Here is a 12,636-nt window from a genome sequence, read left to right on the forward strand (position 1 = left end):
CCGGCGCTGCTCGACCCGGGGCGCAGCGCGCAGGCGGCGGCGGAGGGACGCCGAGCGGGCCGAGGGCGGCCGAGCAAAGCCGGAGCCGGAGCGGGGCCGCGGGAGCCGGGCCGGGTCTGGACTGGCCGAGATGCCCTATAAACTGAAGAAGGAAAAGGTGAGCGTGGTCCTTTCCCCCGCATCCCCGCTTAGGGGCCTGTGCGGAGCCCTGGGAGGGGCCCGAGCCAGGCCTGGGACAGCCCGGGGCTGACCCTCCGGTCCGGCCCCGCGGGACTCCGAGGGCGGCCCTGCGCCCCGCGGCTGGCAGCACCCGGCCTGTGCCGCAACCGGGACAGCCCCCGCCCTGCCCCGACGGGTCTCCCACCTTCACCTCCCTCCTCGTTCTCTCCTCCTGCCCCGGCCGCCTCCCTCCACATCTGCCCCACTCTCGATCCCTCCCCTGCGTTTCTCCCCACCTCCCCCGGCCCCGATCCCCCGCCGGTTTAGGACAGTCCTCCAGAGACTGCCTCTCCCTCCAGCACTGCCCCCTGGCCCGCCCAGTGCAGCCCCTGCCCGCCCCTTCCCCTCCGGCCTAGGACGGCGTCGCCGCACTTTCCCTGGCGCCCCCTCCATCCACGCCAAGCCCCCAGACCTGGAACTGCGCCGCTTTCTTCCCCCTCCACCCAGATCTGGCCTAGGCCCCTCCCTCTAGTTCTTCCTTCACACACAAACTTGTAAGCCAGGACTGCGCCCTTGCTTCTGTCGATGGAACCTCGGAACGTCAGGGCTAGAAGGTAGCTCTGAGCACATTCTGGGCAGCCCCTGGCGGTACAGATGAGGAGACTGAGGCCCCAACCGGGGCAGGGACTTGTCCAAGGTCACTCAGCCTGTTGGAGGCCCAGCTGCATTATCAGGTGTCCTGACTTGAAGGTCTCTTCTGTACCAAAGCCCTCCTAACTGGCACTGAGTACCCAAGCTCTTCCTAGCCCGCACACCTTTCCTACTCTGAGTAGGCTCCTCCCCTTACTCCTAATCCCGGATACTCTGCATTTTTCCTTTTTTGCACCGCGGGCAGGATTTCTGTTTTCTCAGGCCACACTATCTTCGAATCAGAAATTTGCACTCTCTGTCATGTTAGTTTTCCTTCTGACCCTGAAGGCCAGACATTCCTGGACATCTGTGCTATTACTATTGTTATTAAGATTTGCAGTGCTACGGATGGAACTCAGGGCCTTGTGCAGCTAAGCATGCGCTGTACCCCAGAGCCATCCTTGCAGTTCCACAGGCCATTTCTTTTTTTTTCCCCTCGCCCTCCTCCGGGCACACCCCCAGGCCATTTCTTGATGTTGTCTTCTTCCACCTTCCTCTTCTCCCTTCAGGCTGCCTTCCTTCGTTCCTCATCCCTGCCTTTTTCTACCCTGTGTTTCCTGCTGTTGCTGAGGTCTGACTCCGAGGTGTGGTTTCTTTGATGTACAGACTCACAGAGGATGCTAGGATACCAGTTGCCGCCACCCCCAGCTTCTCTCGCAGGGCTGGTCTGTCCTGGTGGGGCTGGCTGTGGCCTGGGGTGTAGTTGCACTCTCGATGATCCCAAAGGTGTATGGCTTTCATTTGTCCTCTGATTGGCTGAGCTACTGGGCTGCTGTTTCTGACATTATTAATTAAATTATTTCTCCTGGGTTCGTTGGGTTCTTTTTGGCGGGGGGGGGGGGGGCAGGGTTTTGCAATTTAGTTCAGGTTGGCCTTGAACTCATTATGTAGCCCAGGCTGACCCCAAACTCTAGGTGATCCTCCTGCCTCAGCCTCCTGAGTGCTGGGATTACAGGTGTGCACCACCACACCTGGCAGGACCTGAGATTCTGAGCACAGGGTTGGTGATGGTATGGTAGACACTGATGCCCCAGAGGTGGTGAGCTGGACAGGGTTGTGTGTGCCACCCAGGCCTTGTCCTTGGCAATTGGGCATGCCCAGGTGGTTTGGGCAATTTAGCTGTAGAAAGTGTCACACAAGTCAGCTGTACCAGGAATTAAGGGGCATGGAATTCAGGGGAAGTGGTGAGGTTCCCCACCCCTGTGTAGTTTTTAGTCTGATGGACCAGATACTGCCCTATCTGCAGAAAGCCTTTGCCTACTAGTTGCTTGAGAAGAAGGGAAATTCTTAAACTTGCCGGAACCATGAGTGTATTTGGCTGAGAAATGGTATTGGGAGGATAGGGCTGTGTGGAGCCAGGTATAACTCTCACCCTCTATGAGATTTAACTGCATGCATTTGATTTTTGCCTGCATTTGTCCTTCCTCGATGGTTGGGAGGTTCTGTGGGGGAGCAAGGTGGCCGGGTGACTAGATGGGGTGGGGACCAGAGCATGATGCCTGAGAAGAGGCTCTGTACCACTCATCCATCACCTGTCTCCTTTCTCTTTCATCTCTGCTAATCCCAATCCTTGCTGTCCTTCATTGCCTCCTCTCTGAAGCCTTTCTGAGCTCTCCTTCCCCTAGATGTACAGAACCCTTGGTAGGCCACTCATGGCCCTTTTTGTTCAGCCTGGCTTGGAATAAACTGTAGACAGGTCTCGTCTTTGCTCCCGGAGATCATCACTAAGTTCCATGTTGGTTTGGATCTCCCTTGCACACAGTAGGTGCTGAGTCAACGTTTTGGGGGGTGGCATTTGCATCCTGTTCTGATCCGAAACTTGTCTTTTGTTTCTGAATGAAGCACCCCTGCTCCCTTCCACTTTCTTGTTCAAAATAATAGTAACAACATTGACCAACAGTAGGGTTTTCAGTAGGGCAGTTGCTGTGCCGAGGAAATGGGTGCTATGACTGCCGTGGTTGAATAGATGAGGAAACTGAGTCTCAGAGATGTCAGCTGCCCACAACATGAGCATTGCTAGTCAGAGTTGAGCCCAAACACAGGCTGGCTCCAAATTGCTCTTCACCCTCAGTGTCACTCAGCACTTGACAGCTGGGCTGGGCACAGTGTATGCACATCACCTGTTCTGCAGGAGCCAGGAGCAAGGCTGGGGCCCTGCTCTCCATGCACACCCACACCCCGTGGCAGCTGGGTCTCTCTGAGGCCCATCCTCTGAGAGAGGTCTCGGCATTGTGCTGAGTGCCACAGGGTGGGCAGAGGGGTACAAGAAAGAATAAGCAGCTTAGCATCAAAAATTGTAATCAGACTTTCAGACGAAGGGTCAGCTTTGTCCCAGGTTCTGTGTCTGGGGTGTGGCACATGGTCACCTCGGAGTTTTGACCTCTCCACACACACCCCATCCTTTCTCTGCCAATCCCATACTGAGAGTGACAACAGGGTCAGTGTGGCCAGCCTGGGCAGAGGGGACAGGAGGGCTCTGCACGAAGAAGGAGCTCCTTCCCCTTGTGCCAATGAATGGATTAGGCTGCTCCACACCCAGCAGTGGCTTTTCCTCCCCACCCCCAGAAGGCTCCCCTGCTCCAGCCCACACAGAGCTCTCTTCTCCCTGAAATCCTTTTACCCCCATAGTCACAATCACTTGATTTAACACTTCTTGCTGAAGGGGCTTGGCTGCCGATGAATTGCAGACTCTCAGAGCTGGGAGTGATTTCCAAGCTCCTCCAATCCAGTTTTCATTTGAGGCTTGAATCCCTTTTGCAGCAGGCCTTAGAGGAGGTCACCCAACCTCTGCTTGAATGCTCTCAGGACTGGGGAGTTTCCATGCAACTGCACTGGGAGAAAATTCAGCCTGGGTTGGGGTCCCGGCCTGTCCTCCTCCACCTTCATCACATGGCACTGTGCCTTTGGGTCCAAGAGGACAAGCTGCATCTTTAATCCACATGGCAGCCCTGCGTTGGCTGGTTGAGCTCCATCTTGCTCTTCACCTGCCAGGACTCCTCCCTTCTATTGTAAACTCTTCCAGTTCCTGCAGCTGTTGCGCCAGGCCCTGCTTTTGAATGAACTCCCAGTGCCTTGCATTTCCCCCTAAGAAAAACTAGGATTTCTTATTGCCCCTCCCAAGTTTGAGGCCCATGACTGATGTGGATCCTCCAAGCCGGCCTTATTCTACACAGGTCTGTTACCGGGTGAAAGGTCACTTGGGCTGTGGTGGCCCATGGAACATGGGTGATTGGTGTTGAGTCAGACTTAAAACTCCAAGTCTTTTTCACTTTTCCCTGTGCAGTTGCTTTTTTTTTTTGGCTTGAACCATAGCAAGAGATGCTACCAGGCCAGGGCTCTGAGCCAGCTACCAGGTTCCCAGGGGAAACTTTAGACTATTGCTCATTCTTTGTAGCGATTCAGGGCTTTACCCCATCCCTGTGCAGTGCTTGTCAACATAGGTGCTCATGGCATTTTGGATGTTACACTTCCTGTACTTTTGGCATCTCTAGGCCCTTTTTAAAAATGAAGTACTGGGGATTAAACCCGGGGCCTTAGCACTGTGCTACATCCCCAGCCCTTAAAAAAAAAAATCTTGAGACATGGTTTTGCTAAGTCACTAAGTTGCTGGATTTGAGCTTGCAGTCCTCCTACCTCAGCCTCCTAGAGTGCTGGGATTATAGGAGTGTGCAATCCTGCCTGACTTGGCCAACAGCACCCTCCTATTTGGGTGTTATTTGTATTTGTTTTGTTTTGTTTTGTTTTTTCTGGTACTGGGGATCAACTCAGGACCTTGCGCAGCCGCTGTGCCACTGAGCTAAATTCCCAGCCCTTGTTTGGGTGTTGTGACATCCAAAAAAGGCCGGGTCTCTTGGTCTTTGTGGATGGCCCTAAGGGGAGTGGTAACTCCCACCCCTCTAGCATGGAAGCCTCTGGCCCCCTGTGACCGTTTGCGGAAGCCAGTCTGACCAGCTTGTGCCGGGTGCTTTTCCCTGAAGCCTTGGGCACCCTGGTTCCACCTGCCAGAGGGTACTTTCAGGCCAGGCCAGGCCCAGCCACAGCCTGGGGAAATGACAGAGGGAAGAGCATTGTGCTTAATTACTGTGTGCTAGGAGTGACTTCCTAAGCAGACTCTAAACTGGAGGCACTAAATCTCCCTCAGGGCTGGGCACAAAGTGGGTTCTACCTGATGAACTGAGGTGGGACAGAGCATTGTTGCAGCCAAGACCAAAGAGGTCCAGCCAACCCTAGGTCCACTAACCCTAACTCCATTCTCTCCCAGCAGGAGCCCCCCAAGCTTGCCAAAGGCGCAGCCAAGCCCAGCAGCTCGGGCAAGGATGGTGGAGGGGAGAACGCCGAGGAGGTAACTATTGGGGCGCAGCCCTAGGGGGTGCATATGCCAGCCCCAGCTCCTTGATGGCTGGTGGAGCAAGGAGCCTCAGGGGCAGAGTCACCTGGGCAGCAGAGAAGGAGGCCGCCACCACCTGAAAGGGGCTGGACAGCCTGTCCACACTCCCCTGAGGCAGGTTGTCCTTTTGGTTGGTGTAAACCAAACAGGCTCCAGTTCCTGGGAAATTCATTCTTCTACCCACCGACTTTTCTTTTTCAGTACTGGGGATTGAACCCAAGGCCTTTGCACTGAGCTACATCCTATGGTACTCCCCCCTTTTATTGAGACAGGTTGTCTCTAAATCACTAAATTCCCTGGGCTGGGCTCCAACACATGCCTCACAACTCCCGCCCCAGCCACCCAGAGTGATAGGATTATAGGGGTGTTTCACCATATCTGGATTCTGCCAGCTTTTGGATGTTGAGAATTCTTTTCAGAGGCTGGTGGGAGTAACTCAGTGGTAGACCATGTGCTCCCATGTGCAAGTCCTGGGTTGGTCCCTAGCACCACAAAACAAAACAACACTTTTTCTTAGGGCAAGAATTCCTTTCTCTTTCTTATTTATGTATTTATTTTTGTTGAGACAGGGTGTCTAAGCTGGCCTTGAAGTTACCATATAACCCAGGCTTGCCTCAAACTCACAGTGATCCTCCTGGCTCTGCTTCCCAAGTGCTGGGATCACCGGTGCGCACCACCATGCCTGGCTGAGAATTCCTTTTTTTTAGGGCAAGAAGCTGGGAGGTGTGGGGTCCTGGGGAGAAGGGGAAAAGTCTACAAGATCTCCATGGGGCGATGAGTGACTCTGGCTCAGCTCTGGGTCGGGCGGGGGCCCAGGACAGGCTGGTGTCCCTGAGTTGTCCCTGAGTTGGCCAGAGCTGGGCCCACGCCCTTGGTCTTACGTGCAAGGCCAAATGACTGAAGGACAGTCAGGAGCAGAGGTCAGTGCAGCTCAGCAGTCTGGGTCTGTAAAGCAATAAACTGTAGGCCAGAGAGCGGGAGAGTGCGCAGGGACTTGCGAAAGTGTCTGAACGTGGGGTGTGCTTGGTGCAGATGCTTCAGGATGTGTGAGTGGCAGCCCTGTTGTGCGAAGCTGCTGGTCAGTGCCTTCTGCTTCCTGCCCCTGTTCTGTACTGCTTGGAGGGGTGGGGACAGCAGAGCCCGGGCTTTCAGAGGAGAGGCTGATAAACAGTGTTTGAGGTTGACTGTGGAATGAGGTTTTCCTTTCCACTTCTGGTCCCTGTCACCTTGAAAGAGATCCAAGCCCCTTTCACACCTGGGACCATTGTTTGAGGCCTCACTTAGCTCAACAGAGGAAGCAGGATAAGTTCTGCCTGTTTTACAATCATGGAAGTTGAGCACAGAGGAGAAATTTCTCCTTGCTCATTACTTACACAGTAGTCTGTCTGTGTCCCAAGACTTGTGGTGTCATTTCTCCTCTGCCTTTTGGACACATCTGCCCAGGGAGGGATCATGTTTCAAGCTCCCTTAGGCTCTCTGAAAAACTGCTCAGGGCTCATCCACAGGAGGCACCTGCAGGGATTCTGCTCTGTGTTCTTTCTAGAACGGCACCAGGCATGAGAGGCCCGTGGTCTCCAATGCTATCAGTGGAGTCCTTCCCTTCCCCACTTCCTTTTTCTCTTTTGTTTTCTTTGTTTTTGTTTTTGTCTTTTTGAAACAGGGTCTCACCATGTAGTTCAGACTAGCCTTGAACTGTGTAGCCTAGGCTGTCCTCAAACCTGTGGCGATCCTCTTGTCTCTGCCTCCTGAATGCTGGGATTACAGGCATGCACCACCATGCCCAGCACTTGCCCACTTTCTAGTCCACAATTTTGAGCTCTTCTGGCCAAATTCACTATGTGTCAAGCATTTGCCAGAGGCTTTCTAACTGATTCTAATAATTATAGCAGCTAATGTTTATTTTATTTTATTTTATTTTTTTGGTACCAGGGATCGAACTCGGGTCCTTATGCTTATGTAGCAGGCAGTGAAACCACTGAGCTAAATCCCCGACCCTAATGTTTATTTTATTAAGCAGTTATTTTATATTAGTTTCCTAGGGCTGCCATAACAAATTAACACAAACTGGATGGCTTAAAACAACAAAAACTGTCAAGGTTAGTGGTGCACGTTCTGTAATACCAGCATTCTGGGAGGCTGAGGCAGGAGGATCACACGTTCCAGCCAAGTCTGTGACTTACTTAGGGGGACCCTTGTCTCAAAATAAATGATAAAAAATGGGCTGGGGATATAGCATTGGTTCAATCCTCATTACTGCAAAAAAGAAAGGAGGGAGGGAAGGGAGAAAAGGGAGGGAGGGAAAACAGATCTGGAGGCCAGAATTCTGAAGTCAAGTGGCAGTGGGGTCCTGTCCTTCTGCAGCTCTTGGGAAGAATTTTTTTCGTGTTTCTGTCCTTTGTCCTTGGCTCATTGCCGCCTCATTTCAGGCTTTGCTCTGCTGCATCCCTGTGGCATTCTCTCCTGTGTCTCTGTCCAAATTTCCCTCTTAAAAGGACACTAGTCATTAAGGACACTAATCCAGTGTGACCTCATTTTCACTTGATTACATTTACAAAGACCCTGTTTCCAAATAAGGTCACAGTCATGATTTTGGGTGGAGAGGCACTGGGGGACACTGTGCACCCCAGAACTAGGCATGGTACTAAGTAGTGTGTGTGCGGTGTCTCATTGAATGTCACGCACTCCCCAGGGGCTGCTGTCCGTCCCCACTTCACAGATGAATCGAAGCTTAGAGATGTTAAATAGCTGTTGCTTGACAGTAAATGGCAGGGCTGGAGTTCAACCTAGGCCTGTGGCTGGGATGAGTGATAGACTGGCTCTAAGATTCCAGAAGAGAATCTAGAAAGGAAAGGGGACTTGGGAGAGCAGGTAAGACTGTGACCTGCCTCTTCCTGGTCTAACTATTTGGGATGGTGGTGAGACAGGGTCTCTATGCAGTTCAGGCTGGACTTAAATTCACTGTGTAGCCCTGGCTGGCCTCGATCTCGCAGCACTCCTCCTACCCCAGCCTCCTGAGTGCTGGGATTATAGGCTTGTGCCACCACACCTGTCTTCCTAGTCTGTCTTTGGAGAAAAAAGTCAGTACTATGAGATCTTGTGGATTGTGCTGTCCAGAGTTCTGAGAATAGAGACAAAGGGAGGAAGGAATGATCTCAGTCCTAGTATTTGAGCCTGTCCCCCCTGAGGGTACCGTTGCTACCCTAAAAACCACTTAGGTCTTTTCAGTCCTCTTTTCTTTTAGGTCTGTTGTTGTTGTTGTTGTTCACATAAAAACCAATCTTAGGGCCAGGCGTGGTGATCCACACCAGTGATCCCAGCACTTGGGAGGCTGAGGCAGGAGGATCACAGGAGTTGGAGGCCAGCCTGGGGTACATAGTGAGTTCAAGGCCAGCCTGAACTACATAGTGAGACTCTGTCTCAGAAACAAAACAAAACAAAAACCCCCAAATAACAAAGAGTCTTAGCATGTCATTCCTTACAAGTTACAATCCAGCTGGGCCTAGTGGCACATACCTATAATTCCAGCACTTTTGAGGCTGAGGCAGGAAGAGCATCACAAATTCAAGCCCAGCCTGAAATACATAGCAAGATCCTGTCTCAAAAAAAAAAAGCAAAAAGCAAACAAGTTCAAAGCCAAACTCCAGCCAGGCATGGTAATCATGCCTGTATTCCCAGCACTAAGGCAGGAGGCTCGAGAATTTGACACAAGATCCTATCTCAAAAACAAAAAGACAACAAAAAAACACATTGCCTTTCTCAGCTGGGAAGTTATTCTTCTAGCACCTACCCTTCTAGCTTCCCTTCCCACTGAATGTCCCATCTTCTGATAGGACAAACCCCCTATGACTCCGGTCCTCATATGTGCTGGTGTATTACCTGGACTGCTTTATTTCCCTTGTTTTTTGGGTCTGTTAAACTCAGATGTAGCCTTTAAAAGTGAAATCAAAAGTCACCTCTTTAGGGACATCTTTTCCAATCCTTCCAGGCAGCGCTGGTATCCCAGCCCTGTGTTCCTATAGGCTTTGTGGCTCTGTTCTTGTGTTCCCTTGTATCATTAGCTGTTTGGTGTCCTCCCCCGCTCTGAGCTGTGAGCGGTTTGAAGGCAAAGGCCATGTCCTAGTCACCTTCTAGTCTTTATGCTTCACATGATTCTCAGTGAACAAATTCTGGAAGAGAGGAATTGAGCACAGAGCTCCAGCTGTCACCATGGGGTCTTAACTATAATGGTCTTCCTTTCTTAGGCCAGTTAATTCATTATGTGAAAGATACAACATTGAATCTTTGCATTTTTCTGTTAATTTTATATTTCATCTTTTTCATATAATACTTCCTATCATGCTTAAGTTGTATTTCTATTTTTAATTTCTATTACAATATCTGGCTTTATTATTAGTGGCACTCATGTTAGGCTGAGGTTGGACAGGATGGGTTCAGAGTGGACAAGTTCAGTGGGAATAGAGCTGGTAGGAGCCTGGTGCAGGGAATCAGGGCGAGACTCAGTGACATCCTGAAGGCTTCTCAGAGCATGGGTTCTGTTGAGAATTTTGAAGTAGAAGGAGAGGGTACTTCAGGCATCTGGAGAGTCTCAGGGAGACTGGGCTGGACTGAGAAGGGAGTAGAGGGCAGATTGACTGATTCCCTTTCTCTCCTGCTGTGGTGGGTGCAGAAGGTTCTGGGGGACTCAGCTTGCTTCCCACCCCCAACCCAGGTCGTGTCACAGTCAGAGCCTGGGCTAACTTCAGGAGAAATGGTTGCACATGGCTGGGTGACATGGCCCCACATCTGCTTACTAGGGAAGGGTGTGCAGGCGGTGCCGCACCAGGCCTTGGCAACCAGGGGCTTTCTTTGGTGCCTGCAGCCTGGGAGCTAGTGGGCCTTGTAAAACTAGGATGAAGCTGGGTGTGGTGTTTCATGCCTGTTCTCCCAGCACTTTGGGAGGCTGAGACAGGAGGATCACAAGTTGATCCCAGCCTGGGCATATTAGCAAGACCCTGAAAAAAAGGGTGAGGATATAGCTTAGCCTGAAAACTCTGGGTTCAGTCCCCATGGCCAAAACAACAATAAAGAACAATTGGGCTGACCCAGTGGATGGGGGTGGAGCAGGCCACGCCCTCTCCACAGCCCTGGCCACACCAGCCATCTGTAAGTTATACTGTGGAAGGGACCTCAGGCAACATGCAGGTGGCCTTTCAACATTATTTTTAAGCCATGCAACCCTCTGTCCCCATGAACCTTACTTGAAAAGTGGCTGGGAAACCACTGACCTAGTTTAACCCTCCCTGTTAGCAGACAGAATTAAGAGCATGTTTCCCCTTCTGGAAAGAACATGTCCTTCCTCAGGTGCCCCTCACCATGAGGTGTGTGGAGGTGTGGGGATCTCATCTGCCTGAGTCTTGGTCCTCAGCTGGCACAGCCTCTCATCTTAGTGTCAGATGAGGAAACAGACACAGAGAGGCTATAGGACTTCCTAAAGGTTGCACAGTTAGGGCTCAAACCTAGGCCATCTGGCTTGAGTGTGTTCTTGAGCCCTAAACTCCTTGACTAAGGGGCTGGTTGTCCCTAAGGCTGGGAAATAGAGTCTGAGATGTGGGGGTGTCCAAAAGCAGGCCAAGCAAAGGCCCCCACCTTCCATCTCCCCCCGCCCCGTCTCCCAAGGGAGACCCCAGGATTCAGCTGAAACCACACTGCTGGGTGCTGCTCCCAAAAGGAGAGGTGTGAGGGCTGCCCCTGCCCCTTACCCCTGTTCCCCTAATGACACTGATGTCTGGGGGCAGCCTTTAAGGCCAAGAGAGGTGGCTGAGTTGGTCACGAGCCATGCTGGACCCACAGGCCTGCCTGGCCCAGACCCAGTGCTCCTCTCTTTCTTTCATCCTGAGATAGGTCACAAACTTCACAGAATTGTCTTTATAAAAAATTCAGAGTGTAGGGCCGGGGATTTAGCTCAGTGGTTCTACCGCCTGCCTCGAAAGCGCAAGGTCCTGAGTTCGAGCTCCGGTACCAGAAAAGAAAAAAATCAGTGTGTTATATTCAGACACTGGGTGTGGTGCTGCATGCCTGTCATCCTAGCACTTGGGAGGCTAAGGCAGGAGGATCACTGAGAGTTCCAGGCCAGCCTGGGCTACACAGTGAGACCCTGTCTCCAAACAAAACAAAACAAACAACCATGCAGATGGATACCATTTGTCTTTCCTCCCCCAGCCCAGAGGATTTTAGATTCCTTCATTCTCATGGTAGAGACTAAGCACTTGGTAGGGGGCTGGGGAGGAGGGTAATGGCGGGTGTGGAGACAGGAAGTCAGATTTTCCTTCCTGTAGTGTAGGTGCCCAGCTATGCCTGACCTCACTACCTGCTTCTGCAGCCCCTGGTTTTGGCTAGGCCTGTGCTGTGGCTCAGTCTGTCTCCTTCCCAACAGGTATTAGTGGGGCAGTCACCTGTAGGCGACATCCCTGCAGAACCTGTGTTGAGGCTTCCAAGAATGGGCTTCATGGGGCGGACACAGTGTCTGGGAGTTGTGCTGTAATAGCTGGTGTAGTGGCACACACTTTGGTAGACTGAGACAGGAGGATCACAAGTTTAAGCCCAGCCTGGGTAACTTTATGGCTTAGCAATATACTGTCTCAAAATAAAAAATAAAAAAAGGGGCCCGGGGATTTAGCTCAGTGGTTCTGCCACCTGCCTCACAAGCGCAAGGACCCGAGTTCGATCCCTGGTACCAAATAAATTAAAAAAGGGCTGGGGAATGTAGCTCAGTGTGAAGGCCCTAGGTTCAATCCTTAAGGCCTTTTTTTTTGGTACCGGGGATCAAACTCAGGTCCTTGGGCTTGTGCAGCAGCCTTAAGGCCTTTTTAAAAAAAAAAAAAAAAGCCATGGGCCAGGGATGTAGCTCAGTGGTGCCACCACCTGCCTTGCAAGTGAAAGGTCCTGAGTTCCATCTCTTGGTACCAGAAAAAAAAAGCCAGGAGTAGTGGAAGACACCTATAATTGCAGTACTCAGGAGGCTGAGGCAGAGGGATTGCTGTGAGTTCGAGGCAGTACACAGTGGGCTACACAATGAATTCAGGGCCAGGCTGAACTACATAAGTGAGACCCTGTGTCAGAACAAGCAAAAAAAGAAAAGAAAAAAGAACAAAAGTGGTATTTTGCCAGGCATGGTGGCACACACCTGTAATCTCATCACTTGGGAGGCAGAGGCAGGAGGATTACTTTGAGTTCGAGGCCAGCCTGAACTACATAGTGAGAGCCTGTCTCAAAAAAAGAAAAAAAAAGTGGTCTCTCTCCCATTATAGAAGTAGTATCAGCACACCTGTTATTCCAGCTACTTGGGGAGACTGAGATAGGAGGATCCCAAGTTTGAGGCCAGTTTGAGGAACATAATAGGACCCTATCTCAAAAACTAAATA

General features: G+C 51.5%; 1 protein-coding gene across 2 annotated transcripts in view; it reads left to right on the forward strand.

Moving 5' to 3' along the window:
* The window catches only part of Ppp2r5d (protein phosphatase 2 regulatory subunit B'delta), a 20,295-nt gene continuing 7,659 nt past the window's right edge, over window positions 1-12,636 (forward strand). Inside the window, exons 1-2 of one of the 2 annotated variants that reach the window (XM_004846537.3) lie at window positions 1-157; window positions 5,114-5,191. In XM_004846537.3, coding sequence (XP_004846594.1) covers window positions 131-157; window positions 5,114-5,191 — 105 coding nt within the window. In that variant the 5' untranslated portion in view covers window positions 1-130. Of the gene's footprint in view, window positions 158-5,110; window positions 5,192-12,636 lie in introns of both variants that reach the window. The other variant, XM_021259788.2, reaches the window with a different exon arrangement.

The sequence above is a fragment of the Heterocephalus glaber genome, unplaced genomic scaffold (assembly GCF_053883595.1).
Source record: "Heterocephalus glaber isolate CG9 unplaced genomic scaffold, H.glaber_assembly_v1.0 deba00001497, whole genome shotgun sequence".
NCBI lineage: Eukaryota > Metazoa > Chordata > Mammalia > Rodentia > Bathyergidae > Heterocephalus > Heterocephalus glaber.